Source organism: Haemaphysalis longicornis, unplaced genomic scaffold, assembly GCF_048455015.1.
Source record: "Haemaphysalis longicornis isolate Haplotype H1 unplaced genomic scaffold, Haemaphysalis longicornis Haplotype H1 scaffold_27, whole genome shotgun sequence".
NCBI classification, from domain to species: domain Eukaryota; kingdom Metazoa; phylum Arthropoda; class Arachnida; order Ixodida; family Ixodidae; genus Haemaphysalis; species Haemaphysalis longicornis.
Genome location: NW_027526325.1, coordinates 922,616 through 939,923, shown reverse-complemented (window position 1 = coordinate 939,923; position 17,308 = coordinate 922,616). Strand labels below are relative to the sequence as shown.

Below are 17,308 nucleotides of genomic sequence, written 5' to 3'. Positions count from 1 at the left end.
TTAGACTTAAAAATTAAAGTGTACTGCCCCCTAGTTTCCCCAGTTTGCGACTATTACGAATTTCCATGTCGCCAGGTTGGCAGGTATGCAAATCTGGCTTGCTTGCTTGCCTACAAGTCACTTGCTGATGCCTCTAAGTGGCTGGCCAAGGCGGGAAGTTGAAACAGGGATACGAGGGTTGATTGCAGTATACATACATGCAGTGGAATCTCGGTGATACGGTTCTGGGTGATACGAGTTTTGGGATGATCCTGATCAGTCCCGGAGAAATTGCATTACTTGCAATGGGCAAAATTTCGGCTGTTACGAACAGACCCGCGCGGCGCAGCAGATGACACGAACGAACCGAGGAGGCTGCCGAGCGCACAAGCGACGGTGACGTATGGGTTCTCTTTCCCCGTTTCGTCGCTCCTTCTCCAGTAACGGCCGGGCTGTTGTTCCCTGCTTGCGAAAACGCGTCGCACAGGGCATGGTCGGCGGCGGCAACATGGCGGCACCTTCAGCTGCGAAGCGGAGCGGGGCGCTCGAGCGACCGCTTTTAACCGCTAGTTAAAATGTTGCTCAGGGCACACACGAAGTTGGTTGTGCAGCAGGGGAGCTGACAATGGGGGCCAAAACGGTACTATTGCTTGTATTCACTGGCGAGGCGCGCATGCAGGCAACTGTGTGAGTGCGCCGCCACTCGTTACGTCGGGATCCGCAAGATGGCGGTACTTGTCCACGCTAAGCACGAATGTGTTGCACGTTAACAAACTCTACCTCACCTAACACAAAGTATTGCCTCGAGTCCAATGCGAGTGCAATTAAGAACATCACTGTTGACACCACCGTTGAGAATCGGGTTGAAACGGAGCAGACGACGCACGCCGGTGTTTTTTTTTTCTTCGGCTTGCGAGCACAGTGGCCCAAGCCGCACCATGTTCGTGGTGCATCGGCCATGTCTGTGGCCGTTACTAAGGCTGCTAAGCGAAGAAATTGACAGCTCAAGTTTTCAACGAATACCATCTATACAACATCAACCATGCTGCTAGTGAGAGCACTCATGCAATATCTGCGGGGTGGTAAGCCTAAACGTCGCTGGCGGAGCCAGCCGGGTGTCTCGAGCACTTCGAAACTGCCGCTTCGAGGCACATGCTTCGCCATTGGCGCAAGTCGCCAGGCTCCTCCCACTACTGCGCTCGTCATTTCCTGACCAAGGATGAAGCTGTGGAGGGCACGGAGTCGTTGATGTGGGTGTGAAAAATGCGCGATGTCGACGCGCACGAATTGCATGCAAGAACTCGCCATGCGGTTCACGCTGTGGTAAGGTGAACGGAAAGCGTGTGTGGCCAACCCCTAGGACGGTCAGATGGCTGGATCAGGCTGTGGGAAGAGGAGGAAGACGAGGAAGAAAGAGGGGACCGGGTAACCGAAACTGCCCGATCAGTGGTTCGGGCCGGCGTCTTGGATCTCCAGGCCGGCGAGAAGACACGGCGTACCTCTCGTCCTTCGTCCGGAGGAGCGCTCAAACAGCCCTGGTGCCCGGTTGCCTCGCGGCGTAGGCCCGAGGAACTCAACTTCTCAGCAGTCTCGGCCAGTCACCGACGCTGACATCCGAGCCGGGACTGGGGTTTGGTGAGACGCCGAGAGGACATTCTCCAGAGACTTGTGTTTGGCGTAACTGCCCGTCTGTGTGTGTTGGGTGCTGGGAACTATTCGCCAGTCTTTCCTTTCGTGGTCTTGTCTTTGTGTTGGAAATACAATTGTGGCAACGTGCAACGGAGCGAGTCGTAGGTCTGGTGCGAGACACTAGTTGGACTCCTGATCATTACACACGCCTTGGCTGTTGCAGCGTGTAGTGGGCTTGGGGACCGCTAGTGAGGAGACGAAATCCCAGATAGGACTGCTTGGCGCAACATGGAGGTTAAAAAAAGCAGAAAAACATTGCGGGACTCTTCATGCGAAATTAAGAAAAGAAAGAAACGAAGAAAAGTTTTTTTTTTTTTTTTCGTGATTCTACTGTATATTTCTACTGTATATTTTGTGATCCTACTGTACATATCTTTTCGCCAGTGAGTTTGGAAAAGTAGCCCTTCAGCATGATCTGCCATGGAGTGTGTCACAACTCAAGGGTGACAAGGGTAACCCTGGTGCAGTAATAAGTGAACCCTGCACCCATAAACGGCTTGTCCTGGACAGAAAACTGCAGCGCTTTTATTTTTCTCTCTCAAAAATGAGGTGCACGTTAGAATGGAGGCCACATTTAAGTGACTCCGGTCAGTTGGGAGCTGTTGTGCGAGGCACGTGAGGAAGCTGCCTATTTGTGTTGGGGGTAACGCTTGCTCAGTGGAAGCCCCGTGGCAAGGTGCCGGCATGTTTGGCTAGAGGCCCATGTCTGGAGGGGTGACGGGTGCAGGGGGGCATTTTTCTCCCGGCCCGGCCGGTGGCCAGGGGGCTGCAGCCTGTCGTGGGGCCTCTGCTGCCGTCTCCCTGCAGGGTGGTCGTCGGCAGGCGGGGATCCTCCGCCCGCGAGTGGTGGAGGGGCCTCGCCCCCTGCCCCTCCCCCGGGCGGCGCCAGCTGGGCCTCGGCGTACGTGGACCTGTGGAGCTTCCGGCCGGCCAGCCTGTACGCGGAGCGCCAGCTGAACCTGCACGCGTCCACGCTGGAGCCCCACTGCGCCCTGTGCGTGCTCTTCCGGCCGCTGCAGTACGCGCGCCAGGAGAGCCCCCGGCAGCCCGCCCAGCTGCCGGCCTCCAGCGCCGTGTGGATGCCCGCCCTGTGCTTCGTCAACGGGGGCCTGGACGTCAAGCGCAGCGCCGAGGGGGGCCTGCCCGACATCCCCGACGCGGAGGTCGCCGCCAGCGAGCTGCTCGTCTGCACCGGCTGCTCGGTCTGCGTCCATGCCCGTGAGTCGAGGAAGGGGGGGGGGGGGGGGGGGGGGGGGGGGGGGGGGGGCTGCTGCACTGGCAGTCGCAGTGCTTTGCTCGCGCATCGTGCTACGCCGCGTGGCTCGTTTCCCTGCCACGCTGTTGTGGCACCACTTGTTTACATTTCCAGAACGAAATTCCAGTCGAGGTAATTGTGCGGCCCTTCCGTAAGTGCAGAATTTCAAACGCACTGGACGGAAGCGAGGGCAGTGCATTGTGGGAAGAGGACAGTGATGCCCACGACAATGACGAGTGAGCATTGAACATGCTACGACAAGCGCAGCAAGCGTAATAAAGTGCATCTTCTAGTTTCAATCCAGTGCCTTTTTTCATTCAGCTTACATTCGAGGCAAGCCTTTTTTTATTTTCTGACCTTGTAGATTTCGGGGGTCAGCCTAGATTCGAGTAAATATGATACTTGGATATTTGCTTACCACTTCCACTGCCTCGCCAGCTAGTTCTACTCTGTTCGTCTAGTGCGGAAAGCATGCTTTGCAATTCGTTCCCCGAGTTACTTAGCAAGGCAACGTCATCACCAAATCTGAGGTTACTGAGGTATTCTCCCTTAACCCTTATGCCCGGCTGTTCCCAATCCAGTGTTGTGAATATCTCTTGTATACATGCTGTGAATAACATTGGAGAGATTGTGTCTCCTTGTCTGACGCCTTTCCTTATAGGTATTTTACTGCTGTCCTTATGGAGAACAGTAAAATACCTGCAGCTGTGTGTGCTTGTAAGTAAAACTAATGAGAATGGAAACGTCTAGATGCCAGGGAAAACATCATTCGCCACCATTTCATTGTCTTTCGACAGAATGCGTAGGTCACAGAGTTACCATCCGCACGGTGCTGTCTCCACCGCCGTTGTGGTCTGTCATCGCTTCTGTCGAATCACTGTCATCACTACCTGACGGAGGCACGCAGTTCTTTTCCTCACTGAAGTCACCATTGCTTTCGCTAAGTGCACCACCGTAGAATGAATGCCATGAGAAAGCGATCATGCTTCTCGGGGGACAGAGTGTGCGTGAAAATGCTCCGATACCCGGAAGGCCCGTGCTGCACCCTAGCGCGAAAAGAAGAAGACCTCAGCAAAAAATCCCACTGGTCCCTCAAGAGGTGGCACATCATGTGTGCAAAGAATGCAGGCGCATTGCAGTGGGAAAGGCGGCGGAACTTAACCTGGGACAGCCAAGGTGGGCGTGACAGGGCCTGACAACAAACCTCGGAAAGGGTCAACAGCCGTGTTCTCCTCAAGTGTGTTTAGTGCAGAGTCAAAGGGGGAGATTTGCGGAAATCAGTGTGCCGTGTTAGGTGCTGGGAGGGGCAACCAATGCTGCGCAGGGTCAAGTGACCGCCGTGGTCAGGGGCCGGACGGGAAACGAAGGGGCTGCGTCGGCTAAAGTGCAGGGGTGCTGGGAAGACCATTGTGTCTTGCCAGAGGTGCGTGCGTTGCCGCCTTGTGCTGCTGTTGTGGCGTGGCCTGGATGCATGACTGAAGCGTGGGCGCCCCTCTCCCCGGCAGACTGCTACGGGGTGGCCCTGCCCGTGGACAAGGCGTCGTGGAAGTGTGACCGGTGCAGCGTGCAGGCCACCAGCGTGGTGAGTGCCTCGCTCCTTCGTCTGTGGCAGATCTCGGGAGCCGCTCCCTGCCTGTCCACGCGGATGCCTCGGGGCAAAGCCTGGGGCGCCCCGGGAAGCTGTGTTTCCCCCGTCCTCCTGTTGCCCTGCCCTGGTGCAGGAGTGCTGCCTGTGCTCCCTGCGCGGGGGGGCCCTGAAGGCGACGACTCACGGCCGCTGGGTGCACCTGCTGTGTGCCCTGCTGGTGCCCGAGGTGACCCTGGTGGACACGCGCACCCGCTCGCCCGTCGACGTGCGGGGGGTGACGCCGCAGCGGGCACGCCTGGTGAGTGCTGCTGCTGCTGGGGAAGGCGCGCTCGGGTGCGGGCGCTGCCCACCGGGCTGTGGGCCGCTGGGCGCTCGGTGTTCAGGTGCAGGCCCCATTTGAACAGGGAAGCTGTCGTTGGTTGAGCCTTTTTGCGCGCCTGCTGTAGGCTGTGTGTCGTGCAGGAGCAGGCACGAGGGGAGGGAGCCTCCTGCTGCGCTCTTCTAGCTGCCGCCTGCTTTGTGGGAACAGCGGAATTCATGCGGCGACGCCATTCTCGGGCGAGCGCCAGTTGATGTTTGAGCCGACGCGGGGCAAGCGCGGCCCCACTGTGTTTCCGCACACTGGCTCTAGTCGTGTCTCCGGCAAAGCAAAGCAACCACATTGCATTACTAACAGTTCTCATGGCCAATTGCTGGCGTTCTCCTCGAAGCAGCGCTGCACATCGCCCAAACGGGATGCAGCCACAGGCATTTCCGAGCTTTGTTGTACCGGTGGCCTGCGTAGCTTGCCCTGCAGCCGGTTGAGCATTTTGCTGGCTGGGCTCATTTTGGACAGCTTTGTTTGCAGATCTCTATTCTCGTCGTGGGAAGGGTTTCACAAGTCAGCGGGGTTGCCCCACAAAGTGTCAGCTTTGTTTGTGATGCTGCGCAGCTAAGGTGTGCAGGAAACCAGAAGCAGTTGGAGTGTGCCAGGTCTGCAGAGTCACTTTCCCACGTTTCTTGGGTTTGTCTAAGTTGACCTTTGCCCATGACTTGCACCGGGGGCTGTGGGGCTTCATTTGGGCACAGCGCAAGTTGGGTCAGAGCTTGTGATTGCTTGCACAACCCCTGGCTACCCAGGCATGTTGGTGTGTGGCCGCTGTTGGATGAGAAGGCTTGGCAAAGGCATTCCGCACACATAACAAGCATTCGTAGTGTGGGCCTGCTTTCTCCCTTGCCGCAGCACTAGGCAGTGACCACTCCGAGCCACACAACAACACACACGTTCAGAACAGAAGGCAGCTCTGCCTGGCCGAACGCTCGGGAGTGCCAGGAGCACTGACTGCTCGCGCCACGAGTCTCGCACAGTGATCCTCAGTGTGTGTCACGATTTGGCCCACATTCGTAAACATGGGAAAGTCGCGGTGCCCTCCAGCCGAGTGACGACCCACGGCGGGCTGGTGGGGACGGTGACTGTTTATTGGCGGGCCAAACACAGTGTTGCCTACCGAGCCTTACGGGGCCACCAAACTTAGCGGACAACGGAGATAAGGGTCGGGGGGGCACCACATACTTGTCACACCCCTTACCGCAAGTTTGTTTCTCCAACGCAAACACAAAACTACACCTGTTACCCCGGCGAGTAATGGTCCGGTGGTCTGCACAGTCTCGCACTCCGCCTGAGCATAGGTGATGATGTAGGTGTAGCAGCATCGGGTGGTGCCTGTGCCACTCGTGCCGTCCGAAGGTACTGCAGTGGTCGGCCTTGCGAGTGGCGCCACAGTGGCGCCAGTAGCACCAATCCCTGGTGCTGTGCTGGCAGCGGCCGGTGTAGCTGCTTGCTCCCCTGCGGGTTGGCTTCCTGAAGGGGCGGCTGAGGTTGCCAGGCGAGGCTCACATGGTCAGCATGCCGGTGCCATGTGGTGCCGTCTGACATGCGGACTAGCAGTGGTGATGCACTGGCAGGAGAGACCACATGCCCAGCGGACCAGGGTGGATCAGGCCGGAAGTTCCGCTTCAGCTGCTTCAGGAGCGCTGTGGACCGGAGGTCTGGATGCAGCACGTCCAACAGTGTCTTCACCATGTGGCCCAACAGGAGCTCGCAGGGGGCACGGCTCATGACGTTGTGAGGTGTGGTCCAGTACTGGAACAGGACTCGGGCAACCTGTGCCTTGCTCTTCGTGAGCTTGTCCTTCACCGTGTGCCACACCCCCTCGGCAGCACCTCGGAACCATCGTCCGACGGATTCCGTTCTTTGTCAGCCAGGCCAGGTACTGCTCGCTGGCGAAAGGAGGTCCATTGTCGGACATGACGTCCAGCAACCCCTGGTCTGCAAAGACTTGCCGCAGCGCCGCAATGGTTGCTCCTGCCGAGGGAGTGGTGACTGGCAGCACCTCTACCCACTTGGAGAAGGCATCCACCACCACCAGGAAGTAGTGGCCCTTGAAGGGGCCCCCAAACTCCACGTGCAGGCGGCACCAGGGTCTCTCTGGGAACGGCCAGGGGGTGATCTCCACATGGCGCGAGGCTTGCTGGTTCTCCTGGCAGACTTGGCTCTCCTGGTCGACCTCCTCGAACCGGCCACGCCGCATGACAAGTCGCTGGGTGAGCTGGTCGCGACGCTATGCTCGCACTTCAGCCCAGCCCCGTCCACGTTAATGGAGCGCTTCCGCTTTAACAACGGGAGCTGCCGAGAAGGAGAGACTCTAGGGCAGTTCGTCGCAGTGCTGCGAGGGTTGGTGAGCGGCTGCGCCTTTGGGGACCAGCTCGACTCGCTGCTCCGGGACGGTTTCGTCTGCGGCATCAACGAACCCGCAGTGAGCTTCCTGACCCCTCGCTAGACGACACCGTGAAGGCAGTGCTTGGCGATGGATGCTGCGGCCAAGGATGTGGGCGAGATAGCCCGTGCAGCCTGCTCACCTTCGACGGAAGAGGCAGTGAACAAGATGGCGATGTGGCATGGCAGGTGCAGTCGTTGTCGTGGTGACCACTTCCTCACGCAGTGCGAGTTCGCGCTAGTGGAGTGCTTCGTGTGTGGGAGAACTGGGCACATTGCTCGGGCGTGCTGAGGGGGGAGGGCAAACGGGCAGAAGCAGCAGCCTGGCTCGATCACGTGTTCCACTCAAGCCGACGGCCAAGGAAGCCGGCGCAAGGGTACGCGGCTGGGACGTGTAGCAGCAGGTTCAGGTTCCTGAACGGCCAGGCCCTACGTCGTGGCCGACGACCCGCCGATTTTTGACATGTGGCCCACGGGCATAGTTCAGTTGTCTGTGCCATCATATAGGCTGACCGTCGAAGTCTGCAGGCAACCCATCTCCATGGAGCTGTACACGGAGGCCAGCGTGTTGTCATGGTCGGGGAACTCTTCAAGTGCCCCTTCCCTGGGGTGTCCGTCAAGGCTTCGGGCATCATGCTGCGCAGCTACTCCGGACAGCTCTCCCAGGTCAGCGTTTGCCTTGGCGACAGGGAGGACCAAGGGGCCGTCACCGACACTGCTGGTCCGGAGTACCAGGAAGCAGTCAGTGCATGTGGTAAAAGACGTCCCAGGCCTCCTGACCAAGTTCAAGGCCCTGTTCCAGCCAGGGGTGGGCACATTCACTGGCACAGCAGCGATCATCCATGTACCGGAGGGAGCCCGGCCTCGGTTTTTCAAGCCGCGCCCGCTGCCGTTCGCCCTGAAGGACGGGGTCACCCCGGAGCTGCAATGGTTGCAGCAAGAGGACATCCTGGTGCCCGTCAAGTCGTCGGAGTGGACCGCTCCCATCGTGTCAGTCCTCAAGCAAGGCGGGACTTCAAGGTCACCATCAACCCCGTTGCTACCGTGGAGAAGTACTTGCTGCCCCGCCTTGAAGATCTCTGGTCGGCATTGTCAGGGGGACAGAAGTTCGCAAGGATTAGGGTCGGGGGCTGCCACATACTTGTCACAGAATGATGCTTCTTCAAAGTCGTCGGCAATGCTACAGGAGGGCCCGCACAACGGGGAGTGCTGGCGTCGGGCTGAGAGAGCGGCGATTTGATCGGATAGCTTGGTGATCTCAATGTGGAATACCTCGTGCAGGCCCTGCAGCACAGGTGAAGACTGCGTATTCGGAGCTGCTTTAGTGGGCCTGGAATGTTCCGGGAGTGCAACACTGAGCGTTCGACAGGAGTGGATGCGTCCATGACGGAGTCGACAGGTTGGGCCAGCTGCAAAAGGGATAAACTGCTTGCGGTCGCCAGCACCATGCGGACGGAGGTGGGCAGGCGTCGAAGAAAAAGCTCTCGACGCAAAGCTCGATCGAACGCCACTTCCTTTTCTCCAAGGAGCTGTTGAAGGCGACGTAGTAGCTGTGAGGGTTTGCGATCACCGAGTTATTCAGATTGTAGACGCTGCAACCGTCGCTGTTCCGACATTGTCGTCCGCTTGATGAGTTCACTCGTCAGGGTCTCAAATGGGGCGGTCGCCGGCGGTGAAACAATGAGGTCGCAAAGCTCCGTTGCGATCTCAGGAGGCGGCGCAGAGACGAAGTGATTGAATTTGGTGCTCTGCGACGTGATGTGCGCTATGGCGAAGCGGCTGTTTACCTGGGCGAGCCAGGGCTGTGCGTGCTCGGGCCAGTGCTGGGGAAGCTGCAGCGAAAGTGCGGCGGAGGATGTTCGATGGCTGCCATCTGCAGCGGCGGCTCGGAGCTAGGCATCCACAGCGTTGTGCTTGCCGTCAGCCATGTGGCAGCACGAGGCAGTGAGAACAACAGGGAGGCCACGGACAGCACGCGTGTTCAGCACAGGAGGCAGCCGTGCGTGGCCAAACGCTCTCGCGCAGTGGCCCTCAGAGTGGGGCTTTGTCGTCTGTGGCAATGCTGCTACAGCTCCTTAGGCCAAGAGTGAGGGTTGTCGAGCGATTTGTGCGGGGCACGAGGTGCTGCTGAGGGGGCCACGCTTCGCAGGCTGCACGCCTCGCTTAGGTGCGAGGGCGGGCCGGCCGTGTTTGCCAACCCTCTCGCCCTCCTTGTGCCCCGCTTCGTTGCGCTGTTTTTCGCCCGCGACTGTGCGGGTTCGGCTGCGTCCGCACGTCGGCCTGCCCGTGCAGCGGTCTGAGCGGTCTTCCTCCCCCTCCCTCTCGGCAGCGCTGCACGTACTGCCACAAGCTGCGGGACCGGCTGGGCTCCCTGCGGGACTCGGGCGCCTGCATCCAGTGCACGCTGGGCAAGTGCACGACGGCCTTCCACGTGACGTGCGCCCATGCGGCAGGCGTGGCCTTCCTCACCGCCGACTGGCCCTTGCCCGTCTTCGTCAAGTGCACCAAGCACCTGAACCCCCCGGTGGCCGCAGGCAGCCGGCCGGACGCCGGGCCGGGGCAACGGCCGCCGCCGCCGCCCGTGGCCGTGGGCAGCCGCGTGGTGGCCAAGCACAAGAACGGCCGCTACTACTGGGGGCAGGTGGTCGAGAGCCGCAGCCAGGACTTCTACGCGGTCGACTTTGAGGACAACTCGTCCTGCGACAACCTGCGGCCCTCCGACGTCGTGGTGAGTGCAGGGTCGAGCGCGAGCCCTCTTCGCCGCTGCAGCGAGGGCACTGCACAGCCCGTTGTCTGCGGAGGCGGGTAAGCAGTCCCCGACGAATGGGCAGTGAGCTAGGGTTAGCTCCGAGTCTGAAACCTGAAATCGTAAACAAGTGCTCGCACTCTCATGTACAGGGAGTGTGACATTGCTTGGCACTGGCCTATTTGTTAACTCTTCCGTGACCGCAGGAAAATTGACCGGTTTTTAGAAGTCCAAGAAAACATTTTTTTTTCTGCTAGAAAAGTTGGTTTGGCACTAATTGCAGCAACACAAAATGCAGACTATTTAACGGCCTTTCTAACAACACCAGTTTTTAAAATGTTTTCATGTATCATAGTTGCGAAAAAAAATATCAAAATCAGAATTTTTGTCAGGTTGTTGAAAAAAATAATAAACCGGTAGTAGAAAAAAAATTAGAATATACATTTAGTAGGGAAACAATTCAAAAACATGCCCTATAGAAAATCTCGACTTGCGCAGAACAGTTTTTCAGATATAAAAAACAATGTTAGCACAAGTGGTGCTCGTGCTATGCGGTGAAGCCCAACCTCCATTTTAAAAGGTGCTACAGTAGAATCTCGATGATACGAATCTCGCGGGACCGCGAAAAATATTCGTATCATCCGAAATTCGTATGAACCAACACAGACCAAAAAATTGAGCGCTGAAAAAAGTTTTCGTTTATTTCTTTTCTTACTTTAGCATGAACAAATCCGTGATTTTTTCTGCTTTTTTTTAAACCCCCACGTCACAAAGCAGTCCTTTCTGGAGCGCGTGACGCTTCGCCTAGCTTCGCGCTTGTCTCCTCACTCCCGGTGTCCAAGCTCGCTACACGCCGCAACAGTCAAGCGTGAACCGCATGGGGCGTTTTGGCACGCGATTCGCACGCCTCGGCTTTGCGCGCGCTGTATTTTCGCGGCCGCATTGACGATTTCGCGCCCGCGGTATCTCCTACCTCGGTCAGAAAAAGACGCTGACGACTTGCGAAACGCTCGAGACAGCCCGTTCGCTCCGCCCGAAATGTTTAGGCTTAGCACTCCGGCAGATATTTTATGGGCGCTTTCACTAGCGGCGCGGATGGTGTTTTATAGTACCGTTTTCGCCAACGTTATCAGCTCCTTTACTGCACAAGAAACTTCGTGTCTGCCTTGACCTGCATTTTAAAGAGCGGCTAGAAGCAGTCACTCAAGCGGCCGTGCCACTTCGCGGCCGAAGCCGCCGCCATGTTGCCGCCGCCGGCCGTGGCGCGCGCAGCGTGCGAGAGGTTTCGCAGCGCGCATGGGGCGTGCGGGGCGCGTTTTCGCGAGCAGAAAACAACTGCCCGGCCGTTTCTGGAGAAAGAAGAGTCACAAATGGAGAGAGCCGTCACTTGCTTGTTCGGCAGTCGGGAGCCTCGCCGGCTCGTTCGTATCATCCGCCGGGCCGCGCAGGTCCGTTCGTAGCAGCCGAAATTTTTCCCATTGCAAACAATGCAATTTTGCCGGGACTTTTCAGAAATTCGTATCATCCCGAAATTCGTATCACCCAGAATCGTATCATCGAGATTCTACTGTATTTCGGGTGCTCCCCTGGAAGAAATCTGGCGGTGTGGCATTGTCAGAGGCACCCATTTGTCTGCACATGATGTAAAACATCCTGTCAATGGCTGACCTCGCATTTACAGCCAGCACAATGCTTGGGACAAGCAGGCGATGCGGAAAACATGCATGAAGTTGAAAACAGAACTCCGTGGTTGATGCTTGTTGACGTTCACAGTCAGTTATCTCTCAAAGCATAAAGTTGAGCTTTAGTATCATCTTCTGACTCGCTCTTGTAGCCTTGCTTGCAGGAACGAGGTGCGATGTGCTAGATAGGATCGTGCCCTGCAAACTTTGGCCGAGTAGCTGTTGTGCGATAAAAAAGATCAGCACAACGAGCCTCCTCCATTGCAGCGCTACCTAACAGTTTTGGAAGGAAACAACAGTACAAAAACTTATCGGTGACTTCATTCGCCTAGACAGTTCAACTAAGCAGCAACACTAGACCCCCGGAGATACCCTCGTACTGGCTGGCGAACAGCTGGCAGTGTGTAAGGCCGGTTTGAAGCGCTTTTTGTCGGACTTGTACCGGAAGTTCTTATCGCAGAAATCTGGTTAGGGTTGGGTGAAATCAGGAGCGGCATGCTTTTGTGCGAGGATCAGTCGCGGACGCTCGCGGCGCTATGGCAGGTAGCCTTGAAGGCGTAGCAGCGCCAATGTGAATTTCGCGATGCAGAAACGAAACGGAAACGGTTGTGAACTGTTGGTGAATGGTCCTGTGGTAAGTAGAACTACCACACGAACAACGTGCGCCAAGGCAATAGAACTGCCTAAAATCATAAAGTAGCTTTGCAAAGAGGCACTTGACATTTTCAGCCTTTTTCTTGGATTACCGTATTTCGCGTAATGAACCCACTTTTTTTCCAGAAAATTCGACATGGATGTGGGGGGAGGGTTCATTATGCGGGAAAAAATTGCAACAGATTGTTTTAAAGTTGAAATTCTACCCAATAAAGTTGCCAAGAGCCTTACCATTTTCGTAAAAACACCTGGGTGATTATATAATGGATTTTCTTTTCTTATTCTGAACATGCCAGTGGCCCCGTACTCAACAGGGAGCTGTCCTCCTCACTGAAATGGCTAGCGGAATCACATTCCTAGTCAGCCCACAGCGCACCGTCTTCCGTGCCGCCAAGGCACTCCAAAACTTCTTTTCTCATACCCGGAAACTTGCCTTTTTTTGGCGGGCCTTGTTCACTGCCCAAAAACCTCTTGTTTTCGCCCGTAGCGTACACGCGCTGAGTCAACACTGAAGTGCGGCCCAGCCGCGCGGTTTCCATGGGCATCAAAGCATGCTGCTCCACCTTCAGTTTAAAACCGGATGTGTAGCTCATGTACTGGCCCATCGTACGGAGCTCGCCAGGAGACCAAAAAAAAGGTGGCAGCACAACTGAGAAGAAAAACCACGGAGCGTAATGGCGACATCGTGGAACAGCTAGAGTAGAGGAGCGCAGGGTACGTTGTGGGGACCAGGGTTCCGTCCGCAAGGCTAGCTCGGCTGAACTCCGCCACGGACCGCCGACCGGCGTAGCGGCAGAGAGCAGCAGGGAACACACAAACACGACGAAACGGCCAAACTCGCGTTTATTGGCGCTCCACCCATAACGTAGTCGACTCCTCGCTCGTCCCGACCCAGCCGTCCGGTGAGGATCAGGAGGCAGGCGCAAAGGGGGTAGACAAAGGAAGAGGAAAGCCGGATCTCCGATACTCACGTCTCTCCTCGTTGCCCGCTCGAACCCAAGAGACCCTTCCTTCGTCCCGCGCACCGAGACCGGCCCACCGGGGCCCCGAAGAGCCGGTCTCGTGACGAGCGATCGCCACGCGGCCACCGCCGCCACAACACGCCTGCGCCGAGGCGGGAGCGACGTAGCCGAGGGGAGAGAAGGAGTCTTCCCCCCTCGCCTCGGCGGCGGGCGGCGAGGAGGGGGGAACGCGCCAGGACTCTGGGTTTCCCACAACGTTTAGTGCTTTTTTCGCACAACGCCAAAACCAGCCAGAACGGCAAAGAGCAGGAAAGGAGTGCAAAGTGCGGAGTGCGTTTTGTGCTTTTTTCGCATGCCGCAACGTTTTTATGGCGCAAGGTTTGTTTTGCGTTCAGCAGGTGGCGCCCCACAAGCGCGCAATTTTTAAATTGAGCCACAGCATTCCCGCGCACGTCTCCGGCTACTGTTGCGATTTCTTTTTGTTGGAATGCGTTTTTGGCATTTATGCGTGTACTGTGGCGCGATAGCAAGTTACTGCGACCGTCTACAGCATCAGCAGCCATGGTGAGATAAAAACATATCCCCGCTGCATTTTTTATTCAAAGTGACAAAAAAGTAAATTCTTGAGAAGAAAAGTGGAGGGAGGGTTCATTACGCGAGTGGGTTCATTATGCGAGTAAATGCGGTACTCCTGTCAGAGTGCAAACATGATGATTGAAGATCGTTGAGTGTCGTGCCCTGATAACAAAAACCAAACGCTCATGCAGAGCAATTACGAGTGGCACGCATTCTTCCTTGACGAGCACTGACGCGCGATGACCACGCCCCTTTTCCACACCCAGGTGATTCAAATCCACACTATAAGCAGTACCACTGATCTCCACTAGACTTGCTGGATGGCGCTTCGAGCTCTTCGGCGCACGGCCGCCGGAAGTTCGAGCGCTCGTCCCGGAAGTCGGGCCGTTCCAGCATAGCGCATGCTACACATGGGCTGGTTTCGCACACATTCCGCTAAAAATTCCTGCTTGTTGCGCCGTCAACTGCACAAGCAGACCAGAGTAGTCGTCTGGGAAGACGTTCCACTTGGAAGTATTACAATATTCTGTACGACGTGCGTGATACGCAGCGAAACACAAATGTCACATCAGTGTCGTTTTTAAGCTGCGGCTAGCTCTTGTTAGGCAGATTCCCTCGCTCTAAGCCGGATTTATACCAGCGTTGGGTGGCAAACTTACACCCTAAGTTACATGGCGAAAGTAACTGCAGTGAAGTTTAACTGCGGTTATCGCAAACTGCGGTTTTGGCTGTTACACGCGAAATTGCAAGTTTGGTGACCGCGGTCACTTGATTGTGAGCGTAACAAAAATAAATTACCACACAAATAAATTCACGATAAAAAAACATTAAGAGAACCTGTGTAGACAAAAAAAGTATCGTTAAAGCAGTCGCTTCTGACCCAAACGCAACGCGCGCAACGCACTCGCGCGCGGCGGGGCTTCCCCAACAGCTCGCAACCGGCTTGGTTTGCTTAGGTCTGCTCGGGGTGGGGAACTTTCCGCTTAGCATTGCGGTAGATATTTGACCGCCGACACCTTTACAACTGCGAATTACAATCCACATAGCACAATTTTTCACCGCACTAACATCCATTTTCTCGCAAGTGGAAGTTCTTTTCCACGATCAGATTGATTTCGAAGGGCGGCGATAAGCTGTTGCTGCCGTGGTCTGGGCCGGTTCGGGGAATGCGCGCCGGCGTGTTTGCAGGCACGGCCGATGCGCGCGCCGATCGTTTCCGAGTGCTGAAAACGCTTCAGGATTGCCTGCTATATCCAGTTTTGGCGAACGACGCGCGAATTTACAAATTTAGCACGGCTTTTGTCGTAGTTGATCGGGCGGATCGGGAAACGAGCCGCTGCTGACGGGCAGTCGCGCTGATTGCGAGAGCGGTGAAAAGAACGCAAGCGCGTCTTGGGGACAGCTTTGGGGCACCTGCTGTTTGAGAACCTTCGTCTCTTCCGAACGCCAGGTGATTTTTTTTTCGCTTCCGCTGATGCGCCGCCACTTGCGTCCGAACTGACTTGTGCGATTTTGAGCACTGCGGCTGCGGAAACTGCGGTTAGCGTGACCAAACTGAGGTGGCCAAGCTGAGTTTGCGTTAACCATGGTTAGTGACGTAACCGCAGTTTCGTCTGTCGTGTAACGTAGCAAACTGCGGTTTTGTCGAACCGCGGTTCGCTTAACCGTGGTTAACTGTGCCCGTGTAACTAGGGTATTGAGAAGGGACAAATGGGCTCCACCCCCAGGCAGCAGGCTCTGCAGTGACCACTTTATTGACAACTGTTTTGACAGGACGGGCGCACAAACTCGGCTACAGCCTGACGTCGTGCCCACGTTGTTTTCTTTCTAGCATAAATCCCTAGCATAAATTTCTAGCATAAATCCTATTAGAGCTGCGTCGTCTCCTCTCAAACCAAGACCCAAGTTACATTTTCGTTCTCCTTCGAAATTAAATTCTGCTTCATATTAACGTCGCATGTTTCGATGCGATCTGAACGCGATCTGTATAGCCAAAATGCAATAAAGTAAGAACAAAATGCCAAAATGCGCCAATGGGGACGCTGATCAGCGGTTGAGAAGTGTAGCAGACGCCCGACTTCCGGGACGAGCCGTTGAGCTTCCGGTGGCCGTGCGCGCGCCCGCCATCCAGCAACTAAGTGGAGATCAGTGAGCGGTACCGCACCATAAGCAAAACATGCGCGAGCCTAACCACATCGCAACCTACCTTTCAAGTCATCCTTTATTTATCATCACTCAAACGCATGGCAGTTCATAGCAAAGGCTTTTAAGTGCGAATGCACTTTATAAGCGACCCCAAACCATCCACCGCCGGCGGCGGCGGCGGCGTCCGCAGTGCTCCTCTATATTTAAAAAAGAAACAGCATTCGGCGCCAGGTTTCGATCCGAGGACTTTGCGGCCGCAGCGCGACGCTCTACCGACCAAGCCACGGACGCGACGGTGATATCAGTGTTAGTGACGCGCCTTATATCTTTAACGCATTCAAACTACGTCGTCAGCGGCGTGCGTTGGCGACTCAGCGGCGTTATAGCGGCTTGATAACTGCGTGGTGTACACGTGATACTACAAACCCGATGGAAGAGATGGAAGAGGAGGCGGCGAGGCGGTGGGCTGCGGGGGCCGAGCGCAAGCGCCACAAGCGGGCTGACAACCGTGCATTCGCACTTTCACATTCTCCGCCTCGGGGAAATGCGGGGGAATTTTTTTTTTTTCCACATCAGCGGCTGCTGCAGGGTCTTACACATTGCAAGCACGGTCTTACAAACAGCGAGCACGGCTTGAACTTCCGTTGTGTTTGTGTTTTGGAGGATCGTGGCCGAGTTTTAACATTTATGAACAGATGCCGCAGAACGTGGTAAGAACACCAGCGGAATTTTTCTTTTTTTACCCCACCTTGTGTTCACGATGCCGAAGGCGGCTGCTATCAGCGCAGCGTACTCGTGGTGGAACTCTTCGGCTTCGCGCGGATCGCTTGTTCGGAAAGGGAAGCAGCGGTGGCTTGTCTGCACAAGGTTCTAAAGTGTCAACTGCATGGAGCGATTTCTTCTCGCAAAAACCATGCAGTGCACGCCGCAGGCGCGGCAACGCCGGCCCGGTTACAATTGGCGTCGGCCCTGGCTGCGAAGTGGTGCAGGCAGCTCCAGCGACCGCTTCTAATTGCTCGCTCAAATGCCGCACGAGGCACAAGCCAGGATGCTCACACAAGAAAAGAGCCGATAATATGGGCGAAAAGAGGAATATAAACTGCCATCCACGTCGCTTGTGAGAAGCGCCCACCAAAAAACAGCGCGGTGGTAGGCCTAAACAGCCGGCTGGTCGGAGCGTTCCGGATTTCCCGCCATGTGGTGCGCGTCTCCCCATTGGTGCAAGTCATCAGGCTCCTCCCACTGGCACGCGAAGAAGCCACTGCGAGCGATCGTCG

The 17,308-nt window shown here is 56.3% G+C and overlaps 1 protein-coding gene across 6 annotated transcripts in view; it reads left to right on the top strand.

The window, feature by feature from the left end:
• Positions 1-17,308, top strand: part of LOC144172923 (lysine-specific demethylase 4B-like) — a 131,803-nt gene that overhangs the window by 85,430 nt on the left and 29,065 nt on the right. For all 6 annotated transcript variants that reach the window (XM_077701518.1, XM_077701522.1, XM_077701520.1 and 3 more), the window contains 4 exons: positions 2,476-2,886; positions 4,429-4,505; positions 4,645-4,809; positions 9,596-9,994. In XM_077701518.1, coding sequence (XP_077557644.1) covers positions 2,476-2,886; positions 4,429-4,505; positions 4,645-4,809; positions 9,596-9,994 — 1,052 coding nt within the window. The remainder of the gene's footprint in view (positions 1-2,475; positions 2,887-4,428; positions 4,506-4,644; positions 4,810-9,595; positions 9,995-17,308) is intronic.